The sequence below is a fragment of the Festucalex cinctus genome, chromosome 10, assembly GCF_051991245.1.
Source record: "Festucalex cinctus isolate MCC-2025b chromosome 10, RoL_Fcin_1.0, whole genome shotgun sequence".
In the NCBI taxonomy this organism is placed as follows: domain Eukaryota; kingdom Metazoa; phylum Chordata; class Actinopteri; order Syngnathiformes; family Syngnathidae; genus Festucalex; species Festucalex cinctus.
The window spans coordinates 17,513,866-17,534,879 of NC_135420.1; the positions used below are offsets into that span (position 1 = coordinate 17,513,866).

Consider the following 21,014-nt stretch of genomic DNA (forward strand, 5'->3'; position numbering starts at 1 on the left):
ACAAGAAATGGTTTTATGACACACTGAAGTAATGTTTTACAGTGGATATTTAAATGGTGCAGGGAGGTTGTTATGAGCACCATTTGCCGCATAAAAGTGCAATACATTTAATTCGTGTTGAGTTTTATTGGGTTACTCAGTGGTGGGCTGTGTATTTTGGTAGCCCAGGTTTTCTGTAGGGACAACAGTACCCAACTTAGACCACCTATTAGTACCACCACTTCAGTTGCTATTAATGACAAAAACATCTCGAACAGTGTCACTAAAAAGTGAATATTAATATCTTTGTAAAGGCTGAATATTTGATTCAGCTCTTACTGAAACATGTGCAGTTGTACCTTCATATTGTGGGTGGTGAGCGTACTGTAGATATGCCGGTTTGCGTCTTGACAGTGACATGGCGCGCAAGTCACAATGTTGTCACTATTGTGGCCTGGCAGTTGTCTCAGCAGATTTTCAACACCGTGTGGAGGCGTCATGGGTCCTGACATGTCACGGCTGGCAGGTGTGATGAGCTTACCACTGTGTGTGCTGCCTTAGACCAGTATTGCTCATCTTTTATTGAGCCACTTCAAAGATGTTACATTAGGAAAAAAAACAAAAAACACAAGAAGTCAGTTGAACAAAAAGATATTACTTCTGTTGTGTGAATGGCAACAGTGTTAATTGTATTTTCTATTGAAACAGCATTTAATTGTTCTGCTGGCATACTGTACGCACACCCATGAAAAAAAAAAATAGCATTTGTAGGGAATAAATAACTATTTTGGATAACAGAGGAAAAGCGGCTGTTATTTGTAAATTGTGTGGCTAAGTGTGTGGAAGCAAATTATAAACAGAATGGGACCAACCACTGAGCCCTGGGGAACACCAGAGCAGAGAGGGGAGTTGAGTAAGATGAGAAAGTTCTCAGCTGAAAGAACCGAATAAAATAATAGCTCTCAGTTTAACAAGTACAATATATTATATTACAAACCTGCACCATAATCATTTTATGATTGTGACAGTTTGACCTGGAACAAATTAATCAACTACATTACATTCCTTTTTTTATTATGTGCTTTGTAAACATAAAAGGCTGAGAGGAAATTAATTTGGTTTTGACCCACATATCCACTTCGACCCGAGAATGAACTGATTAGTGGACAGCCTCGTGGACCTCACGGAAGACCATGACCCCCGCTTGATTACCACAACTTTTCACACAAATGCCTGTGAGGGACCACTAATGAAGCGATGACATTTAATATTTTAAAGGTCATCATAATACAACGAGTGTTCAACTGCCATTTATGTCTACACTTAATTGCTTCCATTAAGTGTTCATTAAACTCAACACGTAAAATTTGACACGGGAATATGAAATAATGTGGGGACTAAACCGGTCTCAGCATAATGAAGTGCTACAAACTAAAAGTGGAAATTTTCCAAAATGGCTGCTTTGAACTAAAATGGCCGATTTTTTTGGTGTATCTACGTAGCTGTCATCTTCAGACCCCATTCAATGCAATCTGTGCGAAATCAATCCTCTCTGTTGCAAATTTAAACTAGAAAGACAGCTTTTCACAAGTGAGCATTATTATGGTTAAAAGATCATAATTTTAGTTACAGATGTTGTTTTGGCTGTGGAAAGTGTGTAGGAGTTTAATGAGACTGCCTGTTTGGGGAAAATGCAGACCGATGGTTGGTTGGCGAGTCAGGACCAGCACAAGGCAGCAATATCATTTTTATTATAATCATCTCATTGTGGATAAAATATTGTTGGATCTTACTTTCTATTTTGCCAGACACAAAATTGCACAAATAAATGAACAGCCTCTGTGAGTGAGGGAAAGCAGGGAGGACACAAAATGTGAGCCAAATTGTTTTGTGCCAATCCAAGCGTGTGTTTTTACTCCCTTGGCTTATTTACATGCCGCACTGTCGTCTGTTGTCAGACTTCCAGCTCCAGACGGCAAAGCTGTCGTACTTAACGATTGCACACAAGTGAAGGCGAGGTTAGTCGTATTTTTTTTAATTGCCACTGAATATCCAACAGTCCTGCATGAACAAACTCATTTGTACACAAATATATTTGCTTAATAAAGGACAGCAGATAGCGGATTTTATTAGAGTTGGTGGATGCTCGAAGTGAGATCCACACATCTACTGACTGACTGAACTAAACGAGGGTGACATTTTTAGAACCCCTCGCCGTTTGTCGCCATAACAACTAAAGAGCAGCCACGACGGCCTAATGATGTGAAGAAAGGCGCGAGAGAAGAGAGACGTGCGGCAAGTGCCGCATGACATGACAACAAATGGGAGTTGTGGAAAGCGAGACCAACAAGATAAAGAGATTGGGAACAAATGAGGCTGAGGGGAAACTCCACAGGGGGATAGTTGGAGGTGTGACGCTCATGAGGATAATTCCATTTCTATATTTTTGGCGATAATGATGATGATGAGCTATTTCAGTCCTTCACACCCCGTGACTTATGTCTGGCTGAACTGATGTGTTCTACCTCCAGTCCAGTCTGGTCTTCTTTTAATGGCATTCTTTTTTCATTTCTTAAACGATATTTCTTGTACACTTTCTCACAATAATCATGCCACTGTACTCACGCTCGCTTTATAAATAAAGCAGCAAGCTAGCAGCAAGCTATGTTAAGCTAAGTTTAGCTTTATTGTATTTTAACACTAACTTTCCAACTTTCCTCATGCTTAACATATCTACCGGTAGTCTACAAACACCATACTCCAACTAGTAATGGTAGATTATAAACTATAACATCTTTCAGCTGAGTGATGCATTAGATTACTGAGTGGCTAACACCGCTAACAATGACCTTTAATGCTAGACCCCAATTCCCAACTACGCGCAGTCCAAAACCCGGATAAGTCAGGATGGGCATTTGGTGTCAACATCGTGGCAACCCTTGATGAGACATCATTGACTACATCAACTTTCCACCAATATAGGATGTTAATAGGCTGTGGGTAGTTAGCTTAGCCTACAGTAGAATGGAAGTTTATGTAGACTGGAACCGTCTGATCTGTGCGGATGGCCAACATGGTGCCAGCCAAGACGCGGGGCAAAGATTTCATTGTGGTCGACTTACTGGACTTGGTTACCTTTATTTTTTTTATTTTTTTTTTTTATTTTTTTTTTTTTTTACCAGTGTTTAATGGTTTCCATAATTGTGGCATGATAGTGGTGGTAATAAGAGGTATAGATTAAGTTGGTGAAATCCCCATTGAAGGCCCAGGTATCAAATCGATGGGCTGCCACTGGGGTAGATTAGGTCTACTAGTAAAAGACCAAAATAGTAGGATAAACAAATCACGCAATGCTGAAAATTATGTTGGCTCAACCGTTGTGCTACTGCAGTATAAAAGTTTTTCAAGATCTGCGCTTGTTTCACTCAACTCGTGGGTTCATTTGACCCAAAAATTTCGTTACTCTCGGAAAAAATTTGACCCAACACACAAACATATGAATTGGGTTAACATATCAGCCATGTTCACCAATACAATTTGACCCAATTAGTTTGGTGACTGCCCCAAAATAATAATAACCCCGAAATGTGACTCAACACAAACATTTAATTTGGGTTAATTAAATAATACAAATGCTCACTAAACATTTCCAGGTGTCGCTCTAGAAGAGTGCACAGTGCACCTCCCACACACATTTCCATTCAAACATTACTGTGACACTTGTACAAACGAAAATATGCTATGATTCTGTTAAAGTATGGAGGGGACCCAGGTGCAGGGAAACAGGGCGTGGAGGTGCAGTCAAAAAAAGATTTAATTAAACAAAACCAAGGCTCTGTCTAACAAACGAATGTATCCAACAAAAACAGCAATGCAAAACATGGGTGAACTCCTAGGCAAAAAATAGGCAGCATGACGGGGGGAAAACACAATGAATCGACGCGGACAGAGGGGAGACAAGATACTAAATACACACACACACTAATTAACAATTAGACACAGCTGGGCAAGACACGTGGCAGAGGATGCTGATTGGTTGACACATGAGGAAGGGCAGGCAAACAGGTGGACATGACAATACTTGACAAGACTAGAGGGGCGCACTAGGACAACAACGCAAAACACAGATCATGACAGAACTTAAAGAAACATGAGGACAAAATCAAACTAAACCAAAATAAAACCTATGCCATAACAAAAGTAACAAAATCAACCCAAACCCAACCCGAACCATGACAGATTCATTCCGACTCAAATCCAAAAATTCTGCTTCGTCATTTGTTTTCAATGGTCAATTCACATCTCAATTTGTGCGCAGCCCTAGTTTTTAGAGTGGACAGAGAACCTCCATTGTGAGGTGGAAATGTCACAGAGAGAGAAAGAGACAAAAAAAAGTTGGCTTTGTGTAGCTGTAAAAAGCTAACTGTCTGTGTGTACATACAGTATGTGTGACTTTGTGTCCATGAGGTTCACGTAGCTTCAGGCTGCGGGGTTTCATCCCTTCCCGTGGTGGAGCCGCTTTCTTTATTGTGCCCTAACCTCCCACTTGCCACAGCATATCCTCCTACACACAGAAAAACAACCCCGAAAAACCTACCAGTTGTTTACGGCTGCAGAGCCTCACGTCCTCATGCTCCATATCACCTTCTCCGACACTATGTGTGCGTTTCAGGGTATCCACTTTTTGCATGAAATCACAATATTCATGCCTTGTGTTCTTGTTTTCACATTTCTCTCTCTCGGTTTGCTGATAAGGATTCTGGCGGCAGCAGGAGCTCACATGAATAAATCTGTGGATCTGAGGACTCTGAGGGCAGTGCGGGTGCTGCGACCACTCAAATTGGTTTCGGGCATCCCCAGTGAGTAGCAAGCATTGTGTTTTCTTTGTGTGGAAAGTTTTATTTGTCAGACTGCAAGCTTGATGTAAAAAGTAACAAAATAATAGGATAGGGGCGGCAAATAGTGAAAATTAGCATACAATTGATGTCCATAGAAATGCATTGGCGGGAAAAAAAATCTCCCTCTCTTCTCAGGTCTGCAGATAGTCCTGAAGTCCATAATGAAGGCCATGGTTCCCCTGCTCCAGATTGGCCTGCTGCTCTTCTTCGCCATCCTCATGTTCGCCATCATCGGCTTGGAGTTTTACAGCGGCAAACTGCACCACACCTGCACGCCGCAGCCTGGAATTCTCGGTTAGCCTTTCGAGCGCATGCATATCACAAACACACGAGTTACATAATCTTACCAAACATAGTAATACATCATTCTGCCACATTGGTGATCCCCGACGTGATCTAATGTGGCAAAATGAATGAGCACGCACTGATGATTGTGAAGGTGTGCCTTATGAAGTGGTCAATGAGTCTATATATGCACATAGCTTCATGTTAGCTGCACAGCCACAAACAGTTCAAAGCGGCTTTTCCCACTGAGTGGCACCAATAAATACTTGAATCATCATGTCCCAGTTTTAGATGCGAACAGAACAATGATGCTATAAATCATGCTGCACAATTTTGTGAGCGAGCCCAGCAGTGGCATCCGGATATTACTGTTATTTAAGATTCTTCCTGTGTCTAGCACTAATTTGGGCTGCTCTGAAGGAAAAAAAAAAAAAAGCATCCTCTGTCTCGCCCTCATGGAATGAATGAAACAAAAGGGAGCAATTTGTAGTTGGAAAATTCATGAATAATTCATCAGCGTGAAGAGATGAAAAAGTCATTTTGAAATTTCTAGCATTGCACAACCTAAATGCAAAGAGGTATGACTGAGCTGCATTTGGTGGGTAATGCATGAGTGACCTTCTGCTACCCATATTTACATAACGCTTTTGGTTGTAGCAGCATTATTCTAATTATGTATGCATGACTGAGCACACATGGCATTATATGTGCATTCGACAGGTACATGTAGAGGGAATTATGAAAAGACAAAAAAAGCCAGGAAAAGACTACTTGAAGATCAGAAGTTTTTGCAGTTAATCAGAGGCACTTTAAATGGTGGCAGTTGTATGCTCAAATTTAACATATAGTCATTAGTTGTATGATTATAAGTCACATTAATGGGGGGGAATATATAAGTAATTTATCCCTCTCGTTTTTTTCAATCACAGAAGTTGAAGAGGGATGTGTAGACTTTTTAAGTTTTTTTTTTTTTTTGCATCTGCACCTCTCCAGAAAACGAGACGGTGGACTCCTCTGAGTACGAGTTCCCGTGCGGTGTGCGGCAGTGCCCGGCCAAATACGCCTGCAGCGACACGTGGATCGGCCCCAATCATGGCATCACTCAGTTTGACAACATCCTCTTTGCTGTTCTCACTGTCTTCCAGTGCATCACCATGGAGGGATGGACCACTGTGCTCTACAATGTAAGGCTGGAATGAACGTTCGAGTCTGTGTTGTTATTTCTGTTATTGGCTATTTCTGTTTTTAGCTCTCTCTCTCTCTCTCTCTCTCTCTCTCTCTCTCTCTCTCTCTCTCTCTCTCTCTCTCTCTCTCTCTCTCTCTCTCTCTCTCTCTCTCTCTCTCTCTCTCTCTCTCTCTCTCTCTCTCTCTCTCTCTCTCTCTCTCTCTCTCTCTCTCTCTCGCTCTCTCGCTCTCTCTCCCTCCCCCCCCTTCCAGGCAGTTAAATCCGCAGAGTGTCATGTCAACTCCAGTTTGACATTTATATACCTTCCCTGACCAGGTTTCCCTGGTTTCTCCAAAACCTCTTGCAGCATGTTACAGTTTATTGCAGACCATATTACTAGTTATGGCACAGTTCAGTATCCCTGAAGGAAGTACAGTGGAGTCCTGCTATTCGTGAGGGATGGGCTGCTTATTGCGAAAAATCTGCAAATATCCGAATCCACAGGTGCCAAACCGCGAGTATGATCATGATCATGATATGATCATGGCGTTGATCATGGCATTCAAAGAAGTGTCCGACCCCCCCAAAAAAATTTGAATAGAAAAAAATCTCAAAGCATCAGCAGCCACCTGAATGTAAACACCTTTTGTGTTCTGATGTGTGTTTACGTCTTAGGCCGACGATGCCTTGGGTCCCAGTTGGAACTGGCTCTACTTCATCCCGCTTATAATCATCGGCTCCTTCTTTGTCCTGAACTTGGTGCTTGGAGTCCTCTCTGGGTATACACACTTTTCACTTCTTCCCAGTACATAAAAATATAAATATAATAACATCAATGCATAATTACAACCCCAGGCGTTGGGACTGGGCAAAATGAGCAGCAGTACTGCATATAGCAACTGTACTTGAATAATAAATACCATATATGTGGATGTGACAAACAGTATATGAATAGATAGGCTATTATATGCACAGAAGTAAATGACAACAACAAGAGTCAGCAGCATTGGATGTTGTAGAAAAAAATGTTGTGAAATTTGTCAATCATTTATAAGCAGGCGACTGAGAACATCAATATCTCTAACTAACAGCAATGGCGTGACAACTACATGTGAATAAATAAACTATATACACAGATGTGAATGTGAAAAAAAAAGCAATAAGGGTAGTCAATGACACTGAACAGTGGAACCTTGATTTAACAGGTTAATTCGGAGGAAGTGCCAATTTTCGGTTAAATTGAAGGACTTTTTCATACCTTAAAAACACCCGGTACAGTACCAAAGTACTTTTTCGTGACCTAAAAATGCCCAGTAAGGTACACAATTTTTGTAAATAAATGTACAGTACTACATGATGAGAACAATACAGTACTTTTCAGCTACGTGCTAATGGCGATGCTAAGCTAATGTTTGTTTTCCATATCTCTCATGGTACATACGCCCCTGCTAACATTGCCGCCATGTAGACACATGAGCCTGCTCTAGACCAGTGTCTTCATATGAAGAAAGCAGAGTACGGTCTCATGAACTCGCTAAGTAAGGTCTTCCTAAGAACGAACATGAGAAAATTCTTCGAAAGAACAGGAGAAAGTTCTTCCCCAAAGGCAAGACTCTGTAAATTGGAATGGCTATTTATTTGTTAACTACCACCCCCAAAAAATCTGATGTGTTTCAAGTGATAGCAGCATAAATTAAATCTTGGGATATTTATATATAATCCTTCACAAGTAAATATCCGATGCATCCTTGGTTTAAGCTATCTGACAAGAACAACATCCGGGTTTATACGTACTTTCAATTGGAACAGTACTTGAGCCTTAACTGATGAAATTTCATGAAACAACAAGTATATAAGAATGGAAAAGAACGGCAATTGAGAAACGGCTTTTGTCTTTTGATTGTGGCCAATTCTGGAACTAACAAGACTGTGACAACTACTGTGAAAAGGGGTGTTTTGAGAGGACTGTTCACTATTTTCTTTGTTATATCCGATGTCTGTTGGTTCCAGTTCTGTTAAATTGAGGTTCCGCTGTATGTAACGACTACACATGCATCAACAATACTGTACATAACATATATATCAGGAGTGGGGTGTTCACTATTCATTAAAGAAAGCTATTGTTTCATTTCTAAAGAACTGTGGGGAGTGTTTATGTGTGTCGGCAATACGCTATGTGTCTTTGCTACAAAATCACTTTATGTCTCCTCCAAATACTTTTCAGTCCTTGCTGAGCAAAAGTAACTGAAGTAATTTTGTGCTTTGATCCTTCAGCGAGTTCGCTAAAGAAAGGGAGAGGGTGGAAAACCGCAGGGCCTTCATGAAATTGCGACGCCAGCAGCAGATCGAGCGAGAGCTCAACGGTTACCGGGCCTGGATCGACAGAGCAGGTGGCGTTGCTCACAGTTTTATATCACAAAGATAAATAAGTTTACTTGGTTTTATTCGAGACAAACCAAACCAATCAAACAAGATTAGAAATGTGCACGTACGACTGCTGTTTGTTTGTGGTTCTCGTTTTCCAGAGGAGGTCATGCTTGCAGAGGAAAATAAAAATCCCGGACCCTCAGCCCTTGATGGTAAGTCAGCATTTTTTACAGTTATTTCCTTTCTTTATCTCTATTTGATTACACCGCAAGCAGGTCAAATTTTTCAGTTACCGAATATGTTATTCATTTTCTGGATGAGAGTAGCAAAGCAGGAAACTGCGGTCTTGTCATTTACTGTCTGATGTGATTTTAAGATTTCCATTCCAAAAACAATGTACAGGTGCTTCACAATAACTTTTTAATCTATTTGAGTGGTTCAGTTAAAAAAGTATACATTATATAATTGGCCAGGCCGATTATCATTGTCAATATTCAGCATTTTGTCGCATATCAGTGTTGGCCTTTTTTATTTATTTATTTATTTTTTTAATCAGAGGGGACTATTTATTTAAAATTCCAGTAATCTTTTTATAAGAGATGCTGAGCACCCTACAAACCTTTTGTTTTTGTTTGAAATAAAATAAAGATACGTGAAAGTTTATCATTTCAGTTATTTGAAATTTTCTAATTATTTACTGTAGACAAAAATAGAGAGTCTAGAATTGCTAGAATTTTAAAACGAAGCTGTCTATTGCCTAAGATGAAAAAAAAATTGTGTTCAATAAACATCCTTTCAGACATTTAAACAAAGTTAAGAGTTGGAATTTGTATTATTATTATTATTTTATTTATTTTTTGTTATTTTATGCCAATATTTTTTTCCCTTTTACTGAACATGAATATCGGCTGCAAATATCAGTTATCAGCCTCCTTGACTAAAAATAATCAGTATCGGTAATCGGCCCTGGGGGGGGGGGGGACATACAGGCCTATCTCTCTGCTATTATAGATCAGTGGTCCAATAACACATACTGTACATTTTCATCACTTATTCAACCATATTTATTGGCTTGAATGAAAAAAAACAATGTTCATACGTCAGACGCTCCTATTTAGGCATTTTCCTCTATATTAAATGTAAAATCCATAATGTACTGGAACATAAAGAGTGTCACTTACGTGTCATTACGAGACCACCAATGGCACAAAGTTTGCTCATTTTGGCACGTGAGCCAATGGGAAGCCAGGCGCCTGCTCTCATGACTGTGACCTTTCCTCCTCACTGAAGCCGCAGGACTTTTATTAAATGTTGATTGATTGGCAGCTCTCAGGAGGCTCCCTGAGTGGAGCACAGGCGGCGCCTACGGTGAGCAACCCTCCTCTCATCTGCTCGCTGCCTCTTCAACTTCACCACGCCATTTGCCACATGTGCACACATTCATGGGAGCAACTTTTGCAGCGTTGTTAGTGGGAGCAGCTGTTGTGATGGGAATGAAGGCAATTGCGATGATAGCTTTGATTGAAAAGAAAGGTGGTGCTCTGTTGTTGCCTTGACAACCACCAGTCTGGGAAAAAAATAAGCGGAATGCAAGTGCTTGTGCATGGTGAGCGTGTGTTTCACACCTTTAGCAAACAGTGCGTGCTTGTGTTTGATTAGTGGCCTATTAAAAAAGTCCCCAAGCAAATATTGAGTAGTATATTCAGCAATAGAGGAAGGAAAATGGGGAGGGCGTATGAGGACAGGATGTAATATAATTATAAACGCCTCCAGCACCAAAAGGTCAAATCGCACTCATCACACTGAACCAGGCATGCACGTCGACTCTCGTGAAACTGAATGAGAACTCACCTTCAAACAAGTGCATGGATTTGTGGAACCAAAATGAAAGACTGACTCATTATTTTGTTGTTGTTTTTTTTTTTAATATAACACAAAAAAAGTGATTTGAACAGAGCCAAAAAATAGAAATTGAAAAATGGGCCACAAGTATGAGTTGTATTTTAATATTTAGTTGCTTGTGTTTATGTGATCTAGAAGTTGGTAATGAGCATCAATAAAGATAAGCACAATGTCTGAACGGTGAGCGATGACCACAGTACATAATAGGACTACATTTCCCATGACTTGCAAAAGCAGGAAATATCTCTAATATAGTTACCGGTACAAATGTTCTAAAACAGGATTTTTCTTTTTAGAAGCAAAAACAAAAGTTAAATTTAGAGTATACCCACTTCTCCAGGGACCACAACACCACTGGTGATAGCTAAAGCTAACATATCTTTTGCTAATGCCCCTTAAGTAACTTTAGGTCCATGTAAACACAACCCGTTAAATAATAAAATGAAACTCTTTGCTGTGACTGTGTTTTCTTTGTCATATTTTTTATCTGAGACAAGATTTTAATTATTTATTAATTATTAAGTATTTTTTTGTCTTTTGCTTTTGTGTGTGTGTTAGATATAACAAAATAATGAGTCACTATTTCGTTTTTAATTGACTGATTTCCGATTGTAAATGAAAAGAATGAATAATACATGCATGGCCTGCCACGCCCCTTCGGAGCATGGTCTGCGATGAGAGAGATCATTAAATGGCATTCAGCTGTTTGGATCATGAAGTGAACATTAAAGGATTGTTGTTTTGGTTTCCTTCTACCGAAATGCAAATGAGTTTGAATGAACTTTTGCCTTTCTGCTAAAACTATACTGGCATTAGCGTGTCATGCGGTCTAAGCGTTCCTTAATGTCAGTTGTCTCATTGTGTTTGTGGTTGGGTTGCATCTTCTGATAACGGGTGTGCACTTGCCTTTTTTTTGCATGAAGGTGTTGAAAGAAGATGTTTTGTTGGTCTGTTTTTAACTCAATTAAATGGCAAAGGAAAATTTGATTGTAAAACTAGACGAAGTGCAATTTCTGCAGAAATTGCGTGGGAATGTTGAAAGCTGAATGCTAAGCTGTGTGCTTATGAAGTAAATTGAAAGAGAAATTATGTGAAAATTACAAAGTATTAATTGAAGATAAGATAAATGAATAAAAAGAAAACTTGTACTGCAATCTGTCGAAGGTGGGATTTAATCATTTCAGTGAAATTGTATAGCATTTCCTGATATGATAGTCAGTCGGTAAACATTTGTATCACGAAGCATATGGCCCGGGATATATTTGCAACGTACAGTCGGAAGTGGGATTCAAACCCGAGGCCTCCTGGTAACTGGACAACATACTTAACCAAGTGTATCAGAGGGCTGCTAATGATGATCAGTTGTATATATGGAAGTGGGCGTGGAAAGTGGGACTTACAAAAAGTTCAGTGTCAGTCCTATTGACAATAAATGGGGAACATTTGATATTTAACATTAAATCGTGCGAGTGCTGTAAGTAATGTGGAATCAGACGATATATACTCCGGAAGGCGTGAATTTTTTTAAGCAAGTTGAAATTTGAACCATGTAAATCGGAAGTATTATGTGGGAGTTATTTGACGACCAAAAAGTGAGGAGAATAAAAATCCGAATAGCATATGTGGGAGGCTTTCAGCATTCCCACAATGACATCTATGGAAGGCTGGTGGACTTGGTTGCTTTTTTGTTTCCACAAACTATTTTTCTAATATGTTCTATTTGTAAACTGACTACTGTATTTTGCGTAATAATATGTAAAGCCTTGGTTCTGCACCTGCACAAAAAAGTATTTTACTGATCTGTTTGTTGTGTTAAAACCACTCCATGTGAAGTGCTGAAGAGAGCCACCACTATAAAAAAGAGAGGCATGGAGTCGCCACATCGGGGTCCAGGAGAGGAACAATATGGCGACATTTCCTCAGTGGGTGAGTGGACGTCTTGCCGATTCTCTCAGGTGAACGTTTTCATCTCAAGTTGAGCAGCAGGGCACCGCCGCTTCTTTCTACTTACCCTGCAGGCATCCCCATGGCCAGAGAGAGCTTCAGGAGCGGAAGGCGAGGTCCCGCCGTGTATTTCCGCCGCAAGGAACGCCTTCTGCGCATCTCCATCCGCCGCGTGGTGAAGACGCATACGTTCTACTGGACGGTGCTGGGCCTGGTGGCTCTCAACACGCTATGTGTGGCTATTGTTCACCACAACCAGCCACTCTGGCTGTCCAATTTTCTGTGTGAGTCAAGGTTTATGTTGAAGTGTGTTGAGTACACTGCTGAAAAAAAAAATCATTAAAAAAAATGCTAATTTTCCGGAACCTGGGGTGCCAGAAAATAATATTTATTCGTATTATTTATTTATTCTGCGATTGGCTGGCAACCAGTCCAGGGTGTACCCCGCCTACTGCCCAAAGCCAACTGAGATAGGCTCCAGCACCCCCCGCGACCCTTGTGAGGAGTAAGCGGTCAAGAAAATGGATGGATGGATTATTCATTTATTATTTATTTATATAATATTCAGCTGCCGGAATACCGTTCTTTTACGTGAAAGTAATTTTCTGTTATTTCACAGTATTTTTCTGGCTATTCAGCTGCTGGAAAATTATCATTTATTTATTTATCAATCAATCCATCCATCCATCCATCCATCCATCCATCCATCCATTTTCCAAACCGCTTGATCCTCACAAGGGTCGCGGGGGGTGTTGGAGCCTATCTCAGTAGGCGGGGTCACCCTGAACTGGTTGAAAGTCAATTGCAGGTTATTTATTTATGTATTCATTTATTTACCTTTTTACAGTGTATATCTCATTAGATGTCCTTTCAAAATAAATGTTAATACAATGAATGCTACCATCTATAGGACGTTAGAGAAATTGTAGTTTTTTTTTGTTTTTTTTTAAAGAACAGAAATATTGTGTTTTTACAGTTACAGTGATTTCATGTTATTTTAAATTTAACATTTATTTGTGTAAATTAAATACTTTTAAAATACAGAAAATACTAAAAAATTAAAATTCTCTTAGTATTATTATTTATTTATTTTTATTTTTTTACAGTGCAGCTTCATTTAGTGCTTTGCTGCTATCTTGTGGCACCTATAGGCAATTATTAACGTTTTCCGAGGTGCGTCAATCAGAGAATGTAATTATGTTCACATTACTGTGGGGGATGAATATTAAATCTGATTGGTAAAAAAAAAAAAAAAAAAAAAAAAAAAAAAACAGTCCCATTGCTATGACATGGCAGCTAAGAGAAACTCTATGAAATGAGGAGAATACATTGTTGGTAATAAATGAATACAATTTCATGGAAAAGTGACTTAAAGTGACTCCATCATTTCACGATGCTAATCTGAGTGTGTCTGTTGCTGCTCCAGACTATGCAGAGTTCTTGTTCCTTGCTCTGTTCCTGACTGAGATGTTCCTGAAGATGTACAGTTTGGGCCCCCGCCTCTACTTCCACTCCTCTTTCAACTGCTTCGACTTCAGCGTCAGTGTCCCGTCTCCTTCTCCTCAATCGCTCCTCTTCTTCTATAAAATCTTCACTTCCTGTCCTTCTATATCCACAGGTGATTGTCGGCAGCATCTTTGAAGTGCTTTGGGGTGTCTTCAGGCCGGGCACTTCCTTTGGGATCAGCGTCCTGCGTGCTCTTCGTCTGCTAAGGATCTTCAAAATCACTAAGTTAGTGCTTCTTTCCAAGATTATTTGACTTAAAAACTTGATCCACTCCTACTTTGCGTAACTGTTTGATTTCCTGTGAAGGTACTGGGCGTCTCTGAGGAACTTGGTGGTGTCACTAATGAATTCCATGAAGTCCATTATCTCCCTCATCTTCCTCCTTTTCCTCTTCATTGTCGTCTTTGCACTTCTGGGCATGCAACTCTTTGGTGGCAGGTAACACCTAGAAGTGTGTCTTTGGATCCAAATTGTGCCTAGGTCAAGAATTTGCAGTCAGAAATTCATCTTTATCAAACCTCAATCACATAAAGTCACCTAAACTACTAAGGACTAATCACACTTTTTTTTTTCTACCTCCTTTTATGTTTTTAACATGCTTTGATAAATGCAAACAAAAGAGCATTGAACTAGGTCTAAGTAAGTACGGTAAGTAAGTAAACTAGACTATTGACCAACCATGTACAGCTGTTGATGTGCGATGTTCACATTTTTTTTTTTGTCATCACAAATCTACAGCAATAAAAATCACTTTACATTTACAACCCATTCAAGAAACGTAAAGACAATGAACAACAGAGGAAGACAGAATGGGAAGCCTATTAGGTCGCCAAGTAGTGCACAATTTCTCAGATGAAAAACACAAAGTACGGAGGGGGACAAACCTGAGTATGCTCCTGTAACAAAGGAACACAGTGTGGATTTGGAGGGGAAAAATCAGCTGAAAAATAGAAGGGGAAATAAATAGAATAAATAGAAATAGAATAAAAGAGACCAGAGATGTTCAATCGGAGTGATGAAGAAGTTTACACATCACCATATCTTACATAAATTGAGGGCTCATCGGGGATTTGAACCCGGGACCTCTCGCACCCAAAGCAAGAATCATACCCCTAGACCAATGAGCCTTATGTAACATGCACAAGTGAGAAATTTTAGAGCCCATTACGGCCCATCCAGGATGAACTCAGGGACTTATCCCATTTGACAGTAACTTTTAAATTCCAGCGTGACTGTGCCAACATATCAGAAACTGTGCGAAAGGTCCGTAGTTCATTACTACCTGTAAAGTAAGCACTCATCTGCAAGTCGAAAGCAAGAATCATACCACAGACCAAAGAACTACATCTAGCCAATGACTGGCCATTTTCATCAAGCATAACCCATTTCAAACGCCAATTTGACTGTGCCGGAGTAGCAGCACAGTAAATCATTTAATGCATTATTAAAGTCAAGGGTCATTTGGGATTTTTAACACCGGACTTCTCGTACCCAAGACAACAATCCACAGTGAAGCCCCTTTCTCACTTTTTGCCCAAATTTTAAATGTGATAAGTTATCACTTATCAGCAAATATGTACAAGCAATCATGAAACTCACAGTAAACGAAGGGCTTGTCCGGGATTTGAACCCGGGACCTCTCGCACCCGAAGCGAGAATCATACCCCTAGACCAACGAGCCGCTGGAGTGAGAGCTACACTAGTTTAGCACCATACAAATTGTCACATTACTGGGACCTGCAAAAGCGGCCCACCGGTCCCCAGCCCCCATGACCCCCCCGCACCCCCCCAAAACAAGCCCCTTCCTATCACACCCGATAAATTTCAAGCCCAAGATGTTGTGAAGGGTGAAAATGGCTGAACAGCCTTAAACTAAATGTAGATAGAAGTAGGGTTCATCTGGGAATTGAACCCAGGATCTCTTGCACCCAAAGCAAGAATCATACCACTAGACCAATGAGCCACATGTACTTCAATGGGAATCTTTTTCACTATTGATCAATATGTCTCTCTCTGCACTAGCATAGCTGTTTTATAGCCTTAAAAGATATCCTCAAGTGTCAATAAAGTGTTTTGTTGTCTAAATTTTCTGGGTCCCCACAGGTTTATCTTTGAGGACTACACTCCCACAAACTTTGATACCTTCCCTGCAGCCATCATGACTGTCTTTCAGGTTGGCTAGTCACTCAAGCTAAAGCTATTCAGACACATTACTGGGAAACATTAGTCAATACATTGTACTGCCATTTGATGTGTTTGTTCTTGTTTGTCAGATCCTGACTGGTGAAGACTGGAATGAGGTGATGTACAATGGTATTCGCTCTCAGGGGGGAGTCGAGTCTGGCATGTGGTCTTCAATATACTTCATCGTCCTCACTTTGTTTGGGAACTGTATCCTCTTCCTCTACTCTTCTGCCTCGTCCTAGTTCAGGTTTCGGCTCAACAGTGTTAACCAACAGGATAGTTTTTGGTTCCATTTATTTGTTATCGCAGTGGCAAACAAATACGCTCTCTTCTCACTCTATTATGGGAATATAATGGAAATGAAACACAAATACTGTTTTTCCTTAACTCAAGTTTGACCAGACACTCTGCTGAATGTCTTCTTGGCCATTGCTGTGGACAACCTTGCTAATGCACAAGAGCTCACTAAGGTAAAACCCAATGAACATAATAATACAAGAGCAGCATCAAAGGTTTGACAGTTCTAAAGATAATATTGTTCGTTTCTGACACTTGTTATTCATTTCACAACTAAAACGCTTGTGATGGATATCAAGTGGTTACTTGGCTTTGCAGCCATTAGCCAAAAAAGAAAAATCCTATTTGACTCTGTATTCGCTCTTAGGACGAGGAGGAAGCTGAAGCTGCTTTCAACCAGAAGCATGCTCTCCAGAAGGCGAAGGAGGTCGGCCCACTCTCCTCCTTCATGTCTTCAGAGTAAGTCCTTCTTCTGCCTGACCTTCACATCGCCTCCCTCTGTCACTCTCCTCGTCTTCTTCCTTACTGCCTCCCCCACTGCAGTGAGCGTCCATCGAGAACTTAAGTCACACGACTGACTAGTTCGATGAAGTAGTTATGGATAGAAGCTTTGGTGCAGACTTGTTGCCATGTAATTTCACTCTTAGTCCTTCTCTCCTTGGATATTAATAACATAATAGGTTCATGTTGTTGTCATAGAGACAAGTGCACTTATTATGTTCTGTAGGGTCTTTAGTCAGTCAATATTGTTGCTAGAGATGTGTATTAGGTAATGCAAGGTAACTAAAGCGTGTGTGGAAAATTAGGCACTGCCTGGCCCATTGTTGACAATTACACTGGACCCTGTTTAATTTTGGTGATAGATTGCCTTTGCAGTGAGTGGTGACATTGTTTGAATAAGCCTATTACACTAATTTTCGGCCACGTGACGAAACGCTGTGAATGGTCAAATATATCTCATGGTCCTGATCCACTCTGTCAGAATCCCAGGAAATTCTGGGGTGGGCCATCAGGGGGAAAGAAAAAGAAATATGCAAGCACACTGCTGAAGAATTTGAATGTGATTGCTTAATGCTGAACACAGCAACATCCTACTTATAAGGTGGTGTGCACACTTATGCAACCACATGTTGTAGTTGCATTGTTTTAAAAAGAAAAAAAAAAAAATTCAATTCAGCTGAGTTGAGTTGGTTATAGGCCACATTTTTGGTGGAAATAGTTTGGAAATGATTTAGTATGGTTTTATTTGTTATATCACAAAAATCTTACTTACGTCACCCTCTAAAAATAATTGCCTATCCTCCTTATTACCAAGAAAAAAATATTGACCAATCATGTTTATTTTGATATTCCCCAATCTTTGTGAAGTAACTGGACTACTGCAAAAAAAATTTTTGGAAGACAAAAAAGTTTTTATTTTTAAGCTATGATGTGTCCACTACAGAGGACATTTTTTTAAACTTAAATGCTAGGCTCAAATACAGTTAAAATAATTCAAACAATAGTTTAATGTGTTCTTAAGAGTCTTATAGAAAACATGCTAACAACATTTAAAGCCTAAATTTGTTCAATAAAAAGTGTTATACGCTTACTTTTCCTCTTCCCTAAAAAGTGCTTGCACTGAGGGAAGCCATTTTCTTTTATGATGCAATCAAAGGTAGCAAAGCCCCACCCCTACACATTTGCTATCATTGGAAAGCTCTGAATGTCATCTATGGAGCACAAAAGGAGTTAATTCAATCGTATGCACTGGGTGGGAGATATTCAGGTTTAAAACGGTCCACTACAGAGGACAAATTTTAATTGCGAGTAGTCAGGACTGGAGAATATGTTATTTATTTATTTATTTATTTATTTATTTATTTATTTATTTATTTATTTATTTATTTATTTATTTATTGCAAAAGTTTTTGTTGTTTTTTGCCTAAATCATCTCCTCGTGATCCAAATGGTTCATTTTTTTTTGTGTTTCCTGAAAAATCTGGAAAAAATGACAGGCGATTATTTTAAGAAGGTGCCGATTTTGAACATGGGTGTGCAGACTTTTTATATACACTGTGTGACCTGTGTTCCCTCAAAGTTACGTTTCCACATGACAAGATTGAACATAGCGTGTTATGTGTAGTGGTGGATGCGCATGTGCATGACAGGATTGTAGCCTGCCGTTGACTCGATATGCACGAGAAACACATTTGTCGTATGGGCATGTGAAAGAAATGTTTCCCTTTCCTTTTTGTTTTCACCCAAAACGAAAATGGCACTGGCTGAAAAAGAAGAAACGTGCGTCGGTTTGAGCTGATCTAGCGTGACGGCTGCTCGTCACAACCAAGAGAGAGAAAACGGGAGTCTGCCGGCATCTGTATGCACGGAGGGCGCTCTGAACTTTATCTCATTTCAGTAGCCAGTGCACTGCTGACCTTGAACAAACTTGCATGGCGGCAGGAGATAAAAAAAATAAGAAGTTGCGGCATGTCGGATGGAGGCTGAAGATAAATTTTCTGCATGTGTTTGGTTGGCAAGAAAATCATGAATTGTAACACCCTTGCTGAGACGTTGTCAGACTTTGAATTGCTTCTCCATTCTGCACCCTCCTCCGAATATTGTGCTTCTACCTGAATTCACGCATTAAGTTGGTCAAGCATGACCTGAGGATGTGTCAATGCTTGGAGGTGGTTCTTATCATTGCAGCTGCATCCAGATGCTTTGTGTCGAAACCTTTTAAACATACTTCTTTTCTGTGTTGTAAAATCACATTTCTATGTTGTTATTTTTATCTGTGTTTTTGTGTAACACATGATGTTAATTGTGAAAGTCTGAAATGCTCTGCGATCATTGATGTGCTCTCAATGTTTATGAATGTTTTCAGATCCGACAGCCATCTTGTGTGTCAATGTGTCGTTTGGCTGCTGTGGAGACACACACCAAAATATTCACAGTGTTATATTTAGATTGTTGTGTGAGTTGAATTTCTCATCAGATATTAAAGTTAGTATACGGTATATATTAGACTCATTCACCAAATGTGCATTTGCATATTTGTACGTTTGCCAGAAAACACATCAGCGTGCAAAAATGGAAAATCCAATTTGATCATACTGGTAAATGGTAATTGAAGTGCACATATGGGTCTTTATCTACACCATAAGAAGCCAACAACAAAATAACGACAGGGGTTTATACACTGTGTATATGGCCTTTATTGACTGATTGTTTAACAGTTTAATATAGTGCTCATTTTCCGGAGAAACATTGCCGTACACACGCAAACACTTCCAGGTCTTTTATTAATTCAGCATTCACACATATGAAAAAAAAAATAGTAATGCAGGGGTGTCCAAACTTTTCCTCCAAGGGCCACATAGAGATGCAACACTTTGATTTTTTTTTTTATTATTATTTATTTATCAAGTACATCAAGTACATTTTTTTGTATTTATTTTTTTGTATTTATTTTTACTTGTATTTATTTATTTTGGGATAGATTTAAATTGTGCTGTTTATACATATATATATATATATATATATATATATTTGTTTGTTTGTTTTTTAATTATACTTTTTTATATCAGTTTTTGGCACTTTTAGTCATATATTTATTCATTTATTTATTTAGTAATTTATTTATTTTTTAATTTTGGCACTTTTGGTCCTCCACAGTCAAAGACGCTGTAGCCCACCAGAAATAGCAGCCCCTGCACTAAATAGCCGCTGAATCCTACATTCTTAACCATAACAGGAGGAATCTGCAGTTACTTGGAAATCATTTATTTGATATTTTCACAATTTGGACCTTGACAGAACAAAAAGTCAAGGAAACCATTTTTGCTTGTAAAAATTAATTATCTTTATTCAACACATTGCTATGAACATAAATGTTGTTACTAGTTATATTAATTTGCTTCTTTGCGTATTGAGAAAAGTTTCGCAGTAAACAAAACAAATGGAATTTTAGTACAGTATATCCCGCAGGCCACTAAAAAATGGGCGGCGGGCCACAAATGGCCCCCAGGCCATAGTTTGGACATCCCTGTAGTAATGTGTGATTTGCTTTTTGCAATCTGGTAATGTTATCGAATCCAATTTTTTCCAACAAATAAATCCAATTCATTTTCCAAGGATGAGCAGTTCTTGCTGTGTGTCTCCCAGCCTGTTTTGTGTCTGCTCACCAAAGCACTAATGTCTTGTTTTCAACCAATCGCTCATTGATAACACGGACCGCACAAGAATCCACGCCCCAGTAAGTAACACGTACTGCTCAGTTACCGTTCACCTCTCTGAATGTCTCACTCGCACCTGCTCAACCTTCTTCACTGACTAGACACAGCAGCCGCATTCTCTTCATGCTCCAGATCACATCTTTTTTTTTTTATATTCATGCCTCTGACTCCCTTCTACATTTCACTCTTTCTGTTGAACGCACACACAGCAATTTTTGCAAAAACATCATCACTGAACCGGTAAATCAGTGGTCTCATTTTTGAAATTAA

General features: G+C 39.5%; 1 protein-coding gene and 2 non-coding genes across 5 annotated transcripts in view; 1 reads left to right on the forward strand and 2 right to left on the reverse strand.

Moving 5' to 3' along the window:
* The window catches only part of cacna1ea (calcium channel, voltage-dependent, R type, alpha 1E subunit a), a 93,101-nt gene that overhangs the window by 44,673 nt on the left and 27,414 nt on the right, over positions 1–21,014 (forward strand). For 2 of the 3 annotated variants that reach the window (XM_077534576.1, XM_077534577.1), the window contains exons 6-20: positions 4,735–4,838; positions 5,013–5,171; positions 6,156–6,346; positions 7,003–7,106; positions 8,602–8,717; positions 8,853–8,906; positions 12,430–12,522; positions 12,615–12,824; positions 13,967–14,079; positions 14,159–14,271; positions 14,353–14,484; positions 16,150–16,219; positions 16,320–16,437; positions 16,633–16,700; positions 16,895–16,986. In XM_077534576.1, the coding sequence (XP_077390702.1) occupies positions 4,735–4,838; positions 5,013–5,171; positions 6,156–6,346; positions 7,003–7,106; positions 8,602–8,717; positions 8,853–8,906; positions 12,430–12,522; positions 12,615–12,824; positions 13,967–14,079; positions 14,159–14,271; positions 14,353–14,484; positions 16,150–16,219; positions 16,320–16,437; positions 16,633–16,700; positions 16,895–16,986 (1,737 nt within the window). Of the gene's footprint in view, positions 1–4,734; positions 4,839–5,012; positions 5,172–6,155; positions 6,347–7,002; positions 7,107–8,601; positions 8,718–8,852; positions 8,907–10,020; positions 10,063–12,429; positions 12,523–12,614; positions 12,825–13,966; positions 14,080–14,158; positions 14,272–14,352; positions 14,485–16,149; positions 16,220–16,319; positions 16,438–16,632; positions 16,701–16,894; positions 16,987–21,014 lie in introns of all 3 variants that reach the window. The other variant, XM_077534575.1, reaches the window with a different exon arrangement.
* On the reverse strand, positions 15,656–15,727 carry trnap-cgg (transfer RNA proline (anticodon CGG)). Its single transcript has one exon. It is a non-coding gene; the product is annotated as a tRNA-Pro (tRNA).
* Positions 15,938–16,009, reverse strand: trnap-ugg (transfer RNA proline (anticodon UGG)). Its single transcript has one exon. It is a non-coding gene; the product is annotated as a tRNA-Pro (tRNA).